The sequence below is a fragment of the Hesperophylax consimilis genome, chromosome 23 (assembly GCF_061612785.1).
Source record: "Hesperophylax consimilis isolate HC1 chromosome 23, BYU_Hcon_1.0, whole genome shotgun sequence".
NCBI classification, from domain to species: Eukaryota; Metazoa; Arthropoda; class Insecta; order Trichoptera; family Limnephilidae; genus Hesperophylax; species Hesperophylax consimilis.
Window position 1 is genome coordinate 14,279,675 of NC_142858.1, and position 15,603 is coordinate 14,295,277.

Consider the following 15,603-nt stretch of genomic DNA (forward strand, 5'->3'; position numbering starts at 1 on the left):
GTTTTACAGTGTTACTTACACGCGTGTTATACGTGCCAAGCGTGGCGCTCGCGCTTGTTTCTCAAATTGAACTGAACGCACTAAACTCTTGAACTATTTAAGTCTTACTCTGTTACTTTCAACACGCGCGGAAATAGTGCGTGTTGAAACAGCTTCGCTTTAAAGCGGGCTTGAAGTTGAAAATCTTCTGCTCACTGCACAGGCAAAATCAAAGTATTGGTGAAAATGTGTGGTATACTTGTAGCAGCACTTTAATGTCACCGTGTGTAATCAATCAAATTTGCACAAAACAATGCACGTTTTTTCTAACCCAAGGCAATATGGCCAATGTACAGAAACTGGTGTGTTTGCCACTTGCACAAACGTTTTTCATGCAAGTTTTAGATGATGATGACCTATATAAAACAGCAGGGCTGTGGTCGTTGATAAGAAAGAGTTAATTGACAGGCCCTTGTTAGGTTTAAAGATGGTGATAAACCGTAGTTTGAAAATAGGAACTGGGTTGTCGCTGATATATTTTAAGCTATTTCCAGCGCTAGTTTAACCTCATATTTAACTTAACCAAAACTTTTAACTATAATAAAACTAAAGGTTAGATTATGTTTGACAGGCTACCTACCTTTTCAGGACAAGGACAGCGGCAAAATGTGTCAACTCTCATTCCACAAATATCCATACATGTTAATACACAGATAATTGCATGACAACATACGTTTGCACTCCGACGGCAATCTGGTCAGAGTTCATCAATAGGTACATCATGGAGGCACTCACTTCCATTTCATTAATTGTTTCGTGTCCTAAATCTTAAGGTTAAGACTAGTTTAGCTCTACAAGATAATTATAACACTAACTACTACACTAGGGCAGCTTCAGGAATATTTATAATATACTGGCTAATATGGTTTACAGTCGTAACCTTAGTAAGAAAATAGGACTTCTTAACGTAGTATTTTATTTAATTTTCACGAATACTTCTCTGAAGTTCGCTATTTCAGTGCGACACACAGTGTAAATTCAGTAAAATTTTGTAAAATTGGTTAGGATTGCTAGGATAGCTCAGGATCTGATTTGAGGCGGTCAGCTCAGAAGTGGTGTTACCTACAAAAATTTCGAGCTGGATAAATACATTTAAAACTTTAAAATGTGGAGTAGATGTAAGTAACAGTCGCAATAAAAAAAGTGGAATTCCAAGAGAAATGTAGTATTTGGTTGATCTATCCAATTATTTTTGATGAAACATTATTATAATTTGAAGTGCGATCTGATTGCTAACATAATTTAGAAATGTTCCTTGGTTTCGCCACTTATGCGCTGACCTTCTGAAATCAGAAGAAAGATGAGCAAGCTTGAAACCGAAGCAGTAATGTGGTCGCTAATGTGAGTTGGTTATCGTTTTGCAGCCGTGTCGGAGCACTCGTCGCAGGGCGAGCAGCAACAGCAACAGCAGCAGCAGCGAGGCGGAGGGCGGCCCCCCCCGCCGCTGCCCCCCCCGCGCTTCCCCTCGGGCGGCGGCGGCGTCTGACAGCCCCCCGCCCCGCTCCCGCCCGCACGCCTGGCCAGCCAGCACCGCATGTTCTAAATATTTTATAGCAAACAACTCATACTACGTCACTAGGGCGATACTGACGTGGATACGGAAATAAGAACCTCACTTGAGGCCACTAGCGCAACAATAGTCAAACCCTCACTTTTTGAGTAATCTACTATTTTGTTTACAAAACTTTTTACTTGTCTTATCTACAACCACTGAAGATATTTATGTTGTTTTTATCACACTTTTGAGAAACCAAGATATTGTTATAATTAACAGCTAGTTGTGATAAACTGTATTATCCTCATTCCGAACGGAAAAAAGGGTGATGCTATAAACATTGCTTTTGTTAGAGTGGTCTAATCAATGATTTTCTGTAGTGGATCTAACCTTCCCTTTTTGAGAAATTGAGCTACCGATCTAATCTATGCATATTCGTGGCATAACCAAAGACAAAATCAACAACGCTCATTTCCACAAGACAAATATGGCGCCATGAACTGTTTTTAAAATTGTCACGTAACAGTCAAAAACACGTCGTAATTTGATATTTCAACAAATTTCAACATACTTTTCTGATAAAATCCACAGGTAACCAAAAAATACGCAAATCCAATAAAACAGCAAAATACGCAAATCCAATAAGTCACATCTCAGAAAAATATGAATTTTTCAATTTCATATTTCTCTTTCCTTCAAATTCATGGTTAGACCGCCCTTGCGTTAGTGGCCTCACTTCCAAGCCACTTACCTATTACCTTTAAATTTAATGGAATAGCTTTGTTCTAATCATTTAAGGCACTTGTATCAATAAGTTAACTTTCCGTGAAAAATTCAAGACTCTTCTTCCGCTACTTCATATTATATATTATCAAACTTGCACCTAGGTACGTGACGTTTTGTGTAGACCTACTCTATAGTCGCTAGGGGATAGATAAATAATGCTTAAATATTATATCTACATATGGGTGAAGTGCCATTAGAAAAGATTTTTCTTTTAATAAAGCGTCCAGCATTAAAAAAAAAAACATATTCTTACAACAGCCTCATAACTCTTCAAAAAAACCATTGCTTTATCTCTTTTCTATCTTCATAAATGAAAATTTATAACATACTATGTCCCCAATGAGTTACGACTTCATAGGATATTATGTAACTGTCAGACTTATGAGACAACTACGAATTAAACAAAATCATGTTCTTACAATAGCCTCGTATTCCTTCAAAATAACAATTGCTTAATCTCCTTTCTGTATTCATAAATAAAAATGTATAACATACTATGTCCCCAATAAGTTCAAATTTCATAGGATATTATGTAACAGTCGGAATTATGGGACAACTATGAGTTAAACAAAATCATATTCTTACAATAGCCTCGTAACTCTTCAAAATAACGTAATATATGCTTAATCTCTTTTCTATATTCATAAATGAAAATGTATCATATATCTATATTATCTTCAATGAGTTAACTGTTGGAATCATGAGATAACTACGAGTTAAAAAAAAAATATTCGTATCTTTAAGAATTTGATTAATTTATACGCGATTCACGTACCTTATATTTTTTTCTCGTGAATGAATCTAACCAGTTTGTAAAGTGATTAGAATTGTACTAATCTTATCCATACGTCGAAACTTATAACATTTAAAGAAAACGAATATAAATTAATAAAAATACATTCCTTAAACAGGGTCCCCAATATGTTTTTATCGGTTACTATCAGTTGCAGATTATTCACGTTTAAAGAACATAATATCCTAATAATCTCGCTGACCTTAGATTCTTGACAGAATACATTCGGCTTATCAGAAATACTATTACTGTTTCCTTATATGTATTCTTATCTTATTTTCGTATCCACCACCAACGAACTAGCGCGTGGGTATGTACATATTGTGTACCTATGGATCTCAAATTATTTCTGGAATAGCACATTCCGTATATTATATATATATGAAATATTGGTAATGTAGGTAAACTTACAACTAGGAATAAATAAAAAAATATTATTATTATTAATTGAAATGTGTGACGGCCTATCACAAACTCCTGTTAAATTGCACGCTTCTTAAAAATATAATTGGTATAAAATTTTGATATTATTATTTTGAATCTCTGCTGAAGATAATTTGATATTACAATAGGTACATACTATCTCTGCTTTAATTTTTCACGACAATCCATTGTTTGTCAAACTCGAATCCTATTATAATATTGCCGAAAAATACTCAAGTCATTTTGTTTTTTAAAATGCCTAAATCGTTCATTTTAAAGTTAAATATTTATTTTGTGAAATTAATGATGTCATACCTTTCAATCTAAGCCTTAGTAGCTTGTATCGTATGAGGGTAAGGTGGGCGCCTCTAACCCGACCACCATCCCTGGACTGACATGGTTAATTCCCGAACAACTGTATACTGAGTGACGTGGCATCTGACAGTGGAATGAGAACTGTTCTAACAATATTAACAAATATATCATCATTATTTATTGCTGAAAACATTCACGTTTACATACCTATGTACCCATTGTCTTCTAATCATAGAACATATCAATTTTAATATTAGCTATTGCCACTCTGTTTATAGAATAAGAACCTGTTTAATTTCTATATTTGCTTGTTTATTTCAACTTTTGTTCAAATTGTTTTGACCACCCTTTTTAATTTGTGGTTATTTAACTTAAATAGTTGGTTCAATGCAATTCAAATTGCTCTTGATTCTGGGTGCACATATTTACTTCATGTCGTTATAAAGGTATATATCACCCTTGTTAAATGTCATTGATAAACATGATTTTAAAACATTTGTATTGTTGATAATCCTTGTTAAAGTTCCCCACTGTCAGTAGACCACCAGCGATTTTCCAATGCCAATGTATTATTATTTCAAGCTTAGTATCTTCGCTGCATTATGACTTTCTTCTGTCTTCAACAGTAAAAAGAAAGAGGATACCTCTTTTGTATCTTTGTAAAAGTGTAAGCACCGTTTGAAGGCGATCAGAAAAAGTCTGCCAAATTACGTTTCAACTGCATCATTACAAACAAACAATGCTTAAACATTTACATTGGGGTGAAAATCATTGCATTATTTCCACTTATGACTTATGAGCCTGTAGAATTGTTTTGCGATTAGTGTCTAACATAACTAAACTCAATGCTCAATATTTAGGGACACTTATGGAAAACTACCTACTCGGTCGTTGTAATGTAAAAAAATATTGAACATGTAAATATTTCTCAAAACCTCAATAAATAACCAATGGGACTTAATTATGAATAAAGGTTGTGCTTCTTTGTCCAAAACATCTACGGATTCATAGAATGCCACAAAAATACATTATCACATTCTTAGATGTATATTATAATTAAAAAAATCTAGGAACTAAGCAAATATTCAAGCCGAAAGACTGATCGGTTCAGGTAAATTAGTTCAATGCAACTCTGTAACAGAAATACTTAGTCCAAAATCAAATGTATGTATTGTGTGTCATTCAGTAATATGTGCATCCCAAAGGAATTAATGTTCGAATGCCGAAATGTAAAGTTTTGGGGATGATAACGGTATGCAGTCTTTTTACTGGGGGCATTGGAATGCAAACCCAATTTGAATTGTTTTTACTGTGAATAATGTTACAAACCACATGTCTGTAATTTAACTAGATAATTAATTTGAATGTCGTTATCATACCCAACAAATAATATCACGGTATCACAGCAAGTAACTTAGAAAACTAATTCTATAACTACTGAATTATACATGATATAATTACATGAATACCTACTTATTATATTGAAAAGCATGTTTAATATAACTTGCTGTGGAACTGTGATCTTCATTTATTTTTTTATTGGCAGTCATAATATATGACACTTTATCGGGACATCGTGTTGATATTTTTTAAATACATACCTACCACCAGTGGCGTAGCTCCAACTCCCGGCCTCAGGCAGCAAACTGAATCCATCTCCTCCATGTTGCAAGGTTGCAAGTTGCAAGTTGCGCGAAGTTGGTGTTATAAATTAACTTACACATTCGATAGAGTGAGTAAGTTGGACAGTTTGTCAAAATGCCCTCACCATTTTTAAATTAATACATATGCAAATAGGTAAATGTTTTATTGCATTTATCTGTGTGGGTCCCTCCAAGGCGACCGCTACGCCACTTCCCCCTGCCTATTTAAATCTGAAGTTTACAGTCACACTACCAAATAATGATCTATAGGTGTATTAGTTACGTATGCAAGTGTCTATACGATATCTCTAAACATGTATTAAAAAAATGCTCAAACCTTTGGAAAAATTTTACAAATTATTAGTTAGGTGCTTATTTAGCGATCGTGACATTATAGTACAACATCGTTAACAACAAATTAAGTAAGTTTAGCAATCTACATTTTAAAATGACAAACTTTAATTACCTACTTCAATAATCATACAATTTACTATATTACTGTACCGAACAAATTCAACTTAGATTTAGAGTAACCTATATTGTTCGTAAAGTAATTATAACACTAAACCAACCCGTATTCTAATTGATAACATTCAACAATTGAAGTGGATCATTATACTGTTGTTTTGCTTTTAATTTATTTATTATACCGATAAAGTTTACCAAACTTATGTAAGTAAGGTTTTTGAATTCGTTCAATGTTTCAAACAATTCCAATTACTAGATTATTTTAACAAATTGCGTAGACACTTGAATGCGAAACTTGTAAGATAAGACAATTTATCGAATGATTCTTATAATATTATCCAAGACTTAAATAAATACACACTCACACTAATCAGCTTTGTAAACGGGATTGTTTTATACAAGTAACAATTATAAGATGACGAAATGTATTGTATTAATTGATAACCAAATATTTGCCAGTTCAGAATAATTAGTCACAAGTAAAACTCAACGGTGGGAGGAGCTCCCTACAAACGGAATTGTTTATATTTTAAGACCATTAGTCGATGAACAGTGAACACTTTGTTCCAGAAGTCCTTACAGCTGATTACGAGTAGCATAGCTTTTCACTAACACAACTGGTACATTAATAAGCATATTATATAGGGCAATTATTCTAAAATATACATAATAGAACACATTCTAAAAGTTAATATCTGGTTTAAGAATATTGTATAAATAACATCGGTAGATTTATTAATGTGAGCGTATGAAATTTTATTGATAATATAACGAAGGGAACTGTGATTGTAAAAAATACATACAAACGTAAGAAAGGAATCATGGCGTCAAAATGGAAAGAAGCTGTCAATCGATGAGGGAAGCAAGCGCAGTTTGTGATCTCTCACCGAAAAGCAAAAGTTAACAATAATTTTGAATAGCCCTTAAAGGAATCATAAGTAGGATAAATGTAATAATCATAAAGTATGCCTATATCTTATCGGCGACGTGGCTGCAGGAGGAAGTACTTGTTGGGATGTCTTCTAGTAAAGTCGATGTAAATATGTAAATAATTTCTAGTTTATGTACATAATATATCGACTCTACTTGTGTACATAATGAATCCATTACCACCGAAAAATATACCTATTTCCTAGCAAATTCAACATTTATTTTTTTGTTTTGGCATACTCTGAACCAACCACTCCCCACAGAATCCAACCCTATCACCCACCCACCCTATCCTCACCCACAGTCAACCCGGGAAATGTTAAATGCCAAACTTCATCCATCCCCCCTACCTAGCCACACCGCGGCGATGATTTTAATTTTAAATTTATAAATATTTAATAATCAAGTTAACCACTGCAAAGATAACACATTTTTCTGGTGAGAAAACTTCTTTCCATTTTGTTTTTTTTCTAGGAATATTTTTTTAAAGATTTTTCTATTATGTTCAGATGTTGTAGTAAGAATAGTAGAAGTTATAAAAACCTGAATGACTTTAAATTATTATCGTTCAATAGAACGTAATTTACTGTCATGAAACCATTAGCACGATTTTATTTTAATCAAAATTACCTACCTAATTATATGAAGTAAAAAATAAATATAAATATGATGTGTTCAGAATATCTACTTCAAATTGAACCTGCCTTGTAAAATCCATACAACAAATAATAACTTATCCAAAAGTGTTTCATTAAAACTTTATGGATATAATAATTGATGTTTTATTTCTCCCGCACCTACTCCTTTCTTCCCCTCAACGGCAGCAAGTATTGATTCGCCCTCCGTTGATTTGATTTGGTCGGCTTCTATACCGTAGTATAATGCTATGAATAGTTAGCTTGTGGTTTCTAATCCCACGCAGCTCAAATGTAGGAAGTCAATCATTTTTTGGACGCTTTCTGGATGTAGTGACCTTGTTTGTCAACTTTGGTATAAGGATGAACAAAATAAATAAAATGGGATTCTAATGAGAAAAATCTAATCCCTCCGATGTTTTGCCGTAGCTATTTGGTTTTATTGTGCGCCCGTCGAAATTAATGCCAAAGAAATGATAAAATATGATTGAAAAATCTGAGAGAAAGTAATTTATCAAAAGTAAACTAATAAATATTTTCCCATCTTGTTTGAAAAATGACCTGCGTTATCTGCACACGTGCTCGTTGCTTATTTTATTGTGTTTTGCTATACTTACTTGTAAACATATCTAACAAGCAACTACAAATACAACATTTAGGCAAAAAAGCTTCTTATACTGTAATTTATTTATTTATTTATCGGCCATTGGGCTTTTACATACATAGTTCATAAAAAATAATATTCTGAAGATTGTAAGTTCACAAAAGTAATAGTAAAAATACATATAACCATATCCATTTGACATATTATAACAGCAAGTAAATAGTAAATGCATACAATAATTATTTGTAGGTATAAACCTGTTGTACAAAAATAAGAATAAGAATATTCCTTCTCCTAAGTTATACAGACTTAAATTAGTTAATAAGAAATGTAAAGTTTATATGTAAATGCTAGGTAGTGGCAACAGTAACATGATATAATACGACACATAGTGTATGAGGCCTTTGAGTTAGAAAGCTAACGAAATAATTATTGGCAGTACTGTTAACATAAATACTGCGTTTGACTGGTTGCCGTGGCCTGCTAAATCGAGGGCGATCAGTCAGCCATTTTACATAGTTTATATAAAAAAATATTGTGAAGATTATAAATATAGAATAGTAAAGAAATAATATAACATTCACCATTTGACATATAAAACCAAGCAAAAAGCAAATCTAAACATAGTTTGTAGGTCTAAGCCTGTTGTAAGAAAATAAGAATTTGCCTACTTCTAAGGTATAAAGACGAAAAATGTTAAGTTTATATGTACATACTAGGTAGTAGTCGTATTAACATAATATCTATGCGACACATAAAAGCTAGTGTATATATTTATTTATTCATTCAATCATCTATTCACGAACTAGCGGGCTCCATAAGCCAGCCAGTTCGTAAATTGATAAATAAATAAAAATAAAGTAACATTTTTGCTAAATGATTACAGTAATTACATGTGAAATAATAATGCAGTTGTAGTAATTGCAAGAACACGACACCTATTATTTATGTCAATCTTGAGGAAATAATCCAATAAGAGGTGCAATAGCTAGATGTTTATTGTTTTATTTTAAAAGTTCTAATATATTGGTTTTAAATTTGGAAACCAATTGGAAATGATAGACATCGATTGAACTATATTTGTTTCCAAGTGTATGAAGCCTTTGAATTGGAGAGTTTACGAAGTAATTATTGACGGATTTGGTAACAAAATATAGAGCATTTAAACGGGTATCGCGGGTAGGTATACGCAAATTAATTAAACTCGTTAAATCGAGGGCGTCCAGGTTGCCATTTGATATATTGAAAAGGCAAACTAAGTAACTCACTGTGCGTCTTGTAGTTAAATCGCTTAGGTTTAGTAATTCCATTAGACATGTATAATTAAGTTCTTCGATTGGTATTCCAAGTTTGTAATTAATAAACCTTAGAAACTTATGTTGTACTCTTTCGATTTTTTGCTGATGAGTCTTATAAAACGGAGCCCAGATTGTTGAGGTGTACTCCAAATTAATTCTTACCAACCCAGTATAAAGCAATTTGAAGGAATTAATTGTTTTAAATTCTTTTATCGTCCTCAGAATGAACCCCAGGCATTTCATGGCCTTGTTGGTTATTTCATTTATATGAGGAACAAAAGTTAATTTACTGTCAAATAATATACCAAGGTCCTTAATTTGTTCGACTCTTTTTAGGAAATTTTAATAGTACTATACAACTCTACAACAAAATCCCACTCTCATTCAAAACTCACATCAATAGTATATCAATTAAATCTCATATAAAATATAAAGTTCAGTATTGCCGTGTAGGGAACCAGCTATGCCAGAGTAGCATAGCAGTAATCAACTTGTGGTTGCATCACAGTCACGTAACTTGTAAGTATGTGTGTGTACGAAGAACCGTACTGCTAAGACATCATATCTCTAAAATTTACGAAACAATTTACGAACTCCTAAGTTGAGTGTAGCCTTCAACAACCCACCGAACCAGTATGGAAGTGATAGACATCAAAAAAGACTTTAAAGTAACAAAACGTTAATAACTTTAAATTATAGTTATTCTTCTTCTTCTTGAATTAGCTTTTTAGCATCTAGAAGGTCTTGACAGTAAGTGAACTATGTACATAAAGCTATTTTTATAGCCAGTCCAGTCGGTTAGAAGGTTTTGGCACCTTAAAAATTGTGATAAAATATCCTGTGCTTTTAATAATAATATACTTGTAAAAGTATATTATTAAACTTTACAGATAATGTATGAGAAATTGTTTTTAAACACCGTTCTTTAAGAAAGGCTACCTACAATAACCAATGTAAATCATAATTCAGATGATTATATCACCAAACGAGCTGTACAAAATTGATTACACATTTATTGTTAGTTATTGTTAAAATTAACTTTCCATTTATTTTTTATAGTTTTTTTACAACTGTAGAAAATAATGTGACCTAAAAGCAGTGGCGGACTAAGGGGGGCGGCCCGCCCCGGGCCCCCGGTCTTAGGGGGCCCCCAAAAGCCTCCATGTTCTCTTGATCAAATCCTAAACCAGAGGCAACAGACAAAGTAAAAAAAAAAAAAATTATTTAATTTTTTGAAAGATGTACTTGTTAAGAATACACTCACAATATATTTTAAAGAAATTCAAAAAATTGACGGATATAGATCATTTTATGTGAAACCGTTTAAAAAAGTTTGTATGTTGAATTATCCTTCAGCAAAACTTTGAATGCGTTTTTCTCGAAACTTTTTTAACACGTTTTTCAACCTGGTTGACGACATGTTAAACAAACTTTACATCCGATTTGCATGCACAATTTACCTTTAGCTACCATGCGTGCTTTAGCTACAGATGCGTGGCCCCAAGGCAGTGGCTTGCACTGCCTAATGGACAATCCGGCCCTGCCAGGGCCGGATTAAACATGTGAGGGCCCCTACCCGATGGGGGGCCCCTAGGCAGTTGCCTACACTGCCTTACGCATAATACGGCCCTGGCCATAGTGACTGGATTTTCAAACAGTTTAAGACTTGGTGCATGCAAATCGGATGTTCTTTTTTTTGCGGATCGATTCGTATTTTATTTTCCTCATCCATATCCATATTTAAATTTCGCTTGCAAGATTTTAACTAAATAAACAAACACTTATACATACAAAAGTGAACTGAATAAAAAGCTTGTAAAATTACATCAACTTCTTAAACTAGGGAGGGGGGCCTCATTCATCTTTGCCGCCCCGGGCCTCTGACGGGCTTAGTCAGCCACTGCCTTACAGGGGTACCCCGTTATAAGGTCATATTGTACATGGTTATTTGTTAGAATTATAAATTTGGTCAAGTTTTTTTAGATGTTAATTTTTTAAGTATTAAGTGTTTTTTGTAGGCTTGTCAAAATATAACAAGAGGTAAATTGTTTAATATAAAGAAAAACATAACATTATACGAAAACTCTTTGTTAGGTTTAACATTTTATCTATATTGTTCCTTCCCGTATCCACAATTCGTATTTTAATACTTTTATTGAAGTCGGTTATTTTTTTATGTTTTTTTTTATTGCAAAGGGGAGGATATTAAATAGTTTTATAGTGATATATTGCAAATTTATTCACCCAAAAGTCGTTTTAGTTGTAGTTTGGTGAAATGTGTGTCTTAATGAGGATCTTGTGAAACAATTCGAGTTTGTATGTGCAAAGTTATCCTGGTTTTTGAATGGATAAATTAAAATATCTTTTGAATATAATTGTTTCAGAGACATTAAAGTCAAGGAATTAAGAACATTGTAGGGGTTCTGATGGGGACTCTTAAGTATAATTTTCAAAATTGTCTTTTGTGCTGTGAGGACTGGTTTTAGAATGGAATCGCATGAACTTTCCCATCCGATAAGACCATATGGTATATGAGATTGGCCTAAGGCGTTATAAAATAGTTGTTCTTTAACTCAAATGTTTCTGGTTGTTTATTTAAGCGGAATATCATCTCTACAAAGCTAGAAAACAATAAAAACTCTATAAATTACCCAAAATTAATTAATTAATTAATCAATCGTTGAATAAATGAATCTGTTATATAATATAATTTTTTTTTATATATTAACTCATCACAGGAGGCCCTGAAGAAAATAATTTCCCTCAGGGCCTATGTCATCTTTGGGGATGCTATGTGGAGGGTCTTTTTGTGGAGAGGAAGAAGTGAACATGGGTCTTGAAGAGTCCCATGTTGTAGGAGGGAGGAAACACAGAGGCCGGCAGTTCGTTCCACATCCGAGCTGTTGAACTTAAGAACGAATCGTAGAAGCGACCCGTTCTCATGTGACAAATGTCAACTGTGTACAAATGTTGGGCGCGCGTTTGGCGCGTTTGGCGCGTTTGGCGCGAAGGGATCAATGACGCTAGTTCCTCAGAGCATCTTCCATTGTAATACCGATATAACAATGACAGCATACCTACCTGACGCCTGTGCTCTAAAGATTGCAGTCCGTTTGTTAAGATTGGGGAATCTATCAAACGGACCGCCCGTTTCTGCACAGAGTCAAGGGTTTTTTTCAGGTATTTTGGGGCTCCAGACCAGAGATGGCTGCCAAATTCGACAGTAGGGCGCACTTGCGATTTGTACAGGGTGAGCAGTTGTGTACTATTAAAGTATCTGCGGGCCCTGTACAGTACGCCCAGCTTCTGAGAGGCCAACTTTACTCTGGCTTCGATGGAGCCCCCGTACCTGAGCTGGTCACTTATAGTTACACCAAGCATATCAATGGAAGGCCTGTTCGGAAGATTGCTTCCGTTGAAGGAGACTAGATTATCATTATGTACGTATTGACAGATATTCCAGGTTGTTTTTTTGGATAAACTATTCAAAATCACGTATATTAAATTCTACACAAAATCTTACTTATAAATAAAACAATTTTATCAAATAATAAATTAATAATGGTAATAATCTGAGATACAAACCGTCTTCAGGAACGATCCAATAATATGAGACAACTGTCTGTCTTCATGTCAACATTATGTTTTGTTTTTTTTATACTTACGTTCCAAAATGAGTGTACTGATTTCTTTTAGAACATTTTGGCTACGGAGGTCAAAAAGTACGAATATTATAATTTACGAAAAATATTTAGGTACTTTGTTTATTATAATACTAGCGGAGTCCCGTTAAAAATCACGGGATATTATAATTTTAGGATCAATAATTGCTTCTTAGCTAAAAAGCGCAGACCCTTGAAAAATCATGAAATCTGACTCTCTACGATCTTCTTCATCCCAAAGAAATGAAAAAAAAGAAATACTCATTTCAAATGAAGAATGTAATTAAAATGTAAATTTCAAAGTTCTAATTTTGAAAATGGCACTTACATTTAAAGCAAATTTGAGTTCATTGAACCATATTTTACGCAAAACTAACGCGCAGCACAGAGAATATTGAATTCTGTATAAATTCTGTTTCAAAATTAATCAAACTGTACCGAATATTATCAAAATTTTATAAATTTTTGGTCGGCTAGAGCAGGATAACTATTTTTGGTCGGTTAGAGCAGGATAACTATTTTTTTCATTTTCTCCAACATTTTTTGTTTTATTTTCCCTAAGTCCACTTCACAATCAACAATATTTTTGAAGTTTTTTTTAATCTCCGGCATATAAAATAAAATACCTTTATTTGCTTCTCCCTTTTATAAGATATAACTTAGATTCCACCACAAAATTAACTAACTGAAGTAATTATTCACATTTATCAATATTATTACACTAAAAAAATATCTAAAAAAAATAAAGCTTCACAAGAATTTTCATAGATGTCGGTAAAAACTCAAAAAGGTAAAATATATTTTTTTATATTATAATAACAAAATAAAATAAAAATTTATTCGTATCGTATTTTTGTTTACGATGTCATTAAAAAACATCCGTAGAGCCCAAATCGCTCGATTTATTGTGAAGTTTATAAAAATAATCTTTTATCTCACTCTTCATTTCGGAAACACTGTTTTTCGCTCCAGATTTTGTGGGCAGTGTTGCCAACTCGAATTTTAAAGTAGAGCTAGGCGAAACCCAAAAAAGAGCCAAAAAGGAGCTAAAATTTTGAAAGTGACATAAAGCATGGGGGGGGGGGGTTGTTAGAGAATTTCAGAGAAGAAAAATTCGGGGGCGGACTTTCAAAACACAATTATTTTTGATAATATCGAAGTCTTCAGGATATTTTTATTGTTTTTTTTATATTTTTTTTTTGTTAGGCAGCGACTAGTCCTCTAAAAAATCTAAAAATCTAAGCAGTCATCCGGTTCCAGTTCCTGTACCATCGCACTGCTAGGACCGGCTTCATCAGGATTTTTTTCATATACAGCCATTGTTCCAATTTTTTTTTAACGTCTGGGGGAAGTTCATAATCCTCGCAACATTTTTTGTGTCGCCTGAGCCCCGATCGAATTGTTAAAATCGAATTAACAATGTCATTGCCAAGTCTATTTCAAGTTTTATTTTTGACTATATTTAACTGGCTAAAAACTCGTTCCACTTCTCCGTTTGACCACGGCAGAGCAAGTACCGAAACTGCGAAAGAGCTGATTTGATCGATAGGTTTACAGCGCAGTTCACTGTGAGACTTGCGCGGCGGCCTGAAGTGTCGCGGGACTCGGTCGCTCCGAAGTGTGCGTGTAAACGGCGCTATTTTTAGTAACTGTTTACTTGTGCAGGAGTTCGGGGAAACTCTTTTTTTGGGAAGTCCTCGTTATTTTGGAATATTATTGCAAATATATATTTTTTTTAATATTATTTCACGTGAATAGAGCTGAAAAATCTGAAAAACGAGCTAAGAAGCTAAATTACTTTTTTGGAGCTGACGACGTCGATTTAGAGCCAGATCTAGCTCTAAAGGAGCTGAATTGGCAACACTGTTTGTGGGACACGGAACGCAAGCGCATGCGCGGTCGTCTCTAGTGATTAGATACATCTAGTTTTAAAAATAGAATTGGGAGAGTAGCTAGGTCCTGACCAGAATTATAAGCCAGTTCCTACTTATTTTGAGTTAAAAAATAAGCGGTAATTAAATTAATATTTTTTTTAATTACGCCATTAATTAATAAATATTATAATCATCTGAACTTTAGAAAATGGACACCATTTTAATAAATGTAAAACGTTTATTACAATGAGAAAGTCTTGGGCGTAAATAAATATAGGTTATTTATACCTTCCCTTGAAAACATTAGGTACTATTGCGATAGTAACCTTTCAAACACGAGCTGTAGGATAATAGGCCCTACTACAGTATCATGGTTAAATTATACGTAATACACTATTACCTTTAAAGTTAACAATATATATATGTATATATAACTACATTTAAACTCTTTTTTTATATAAATACCTCACAAGGATCCCAACTCCTCCAAACCGTCAGGATCCAGTGAGACTACAGCGTCCCCATTTGGGGTACGTTGTGAGGCAGAAGGTTGTGGGGAGGAGATGGAGACGGTGAGAGGAAGGTGGGAAAGTACCTGGCTATTCAGATCTGGTTTCCAAATACGTCTAAAGCCATTT

At 33.7% G+C, this 15,603-nt stretch overlaps 1 protein-coding gene across 6 annotated transcripts in view; it reads left to right on the top strand.

The window, feature by feature from the left end:
• Positions 1–7,605, top strand: part of Glut1 (Glucose transporter 1) — a 39,982-nt gene extending 32,377 nt beyond the window's left edge. For all 6 annotated transcript variants that reach the window (XM_089645992.1, XM_089645998.1, XM_089645997.1 and 3 more), the window contains one exon: positions 1,404–7,605. In XM_089645992.1, the coding sequence (XP_089502118.1) occupies positions 1,404–1,525 (122 nt within the window). In that variant the 3' untranslated portion in view covers positions 1,526–7,605. The remainder of the gene's footprint in view (positions 1–1,403) is intronic.
• The last annotated feature ends 7,998 nt before the right edge of the window (positions 7,606–15,603 follow it).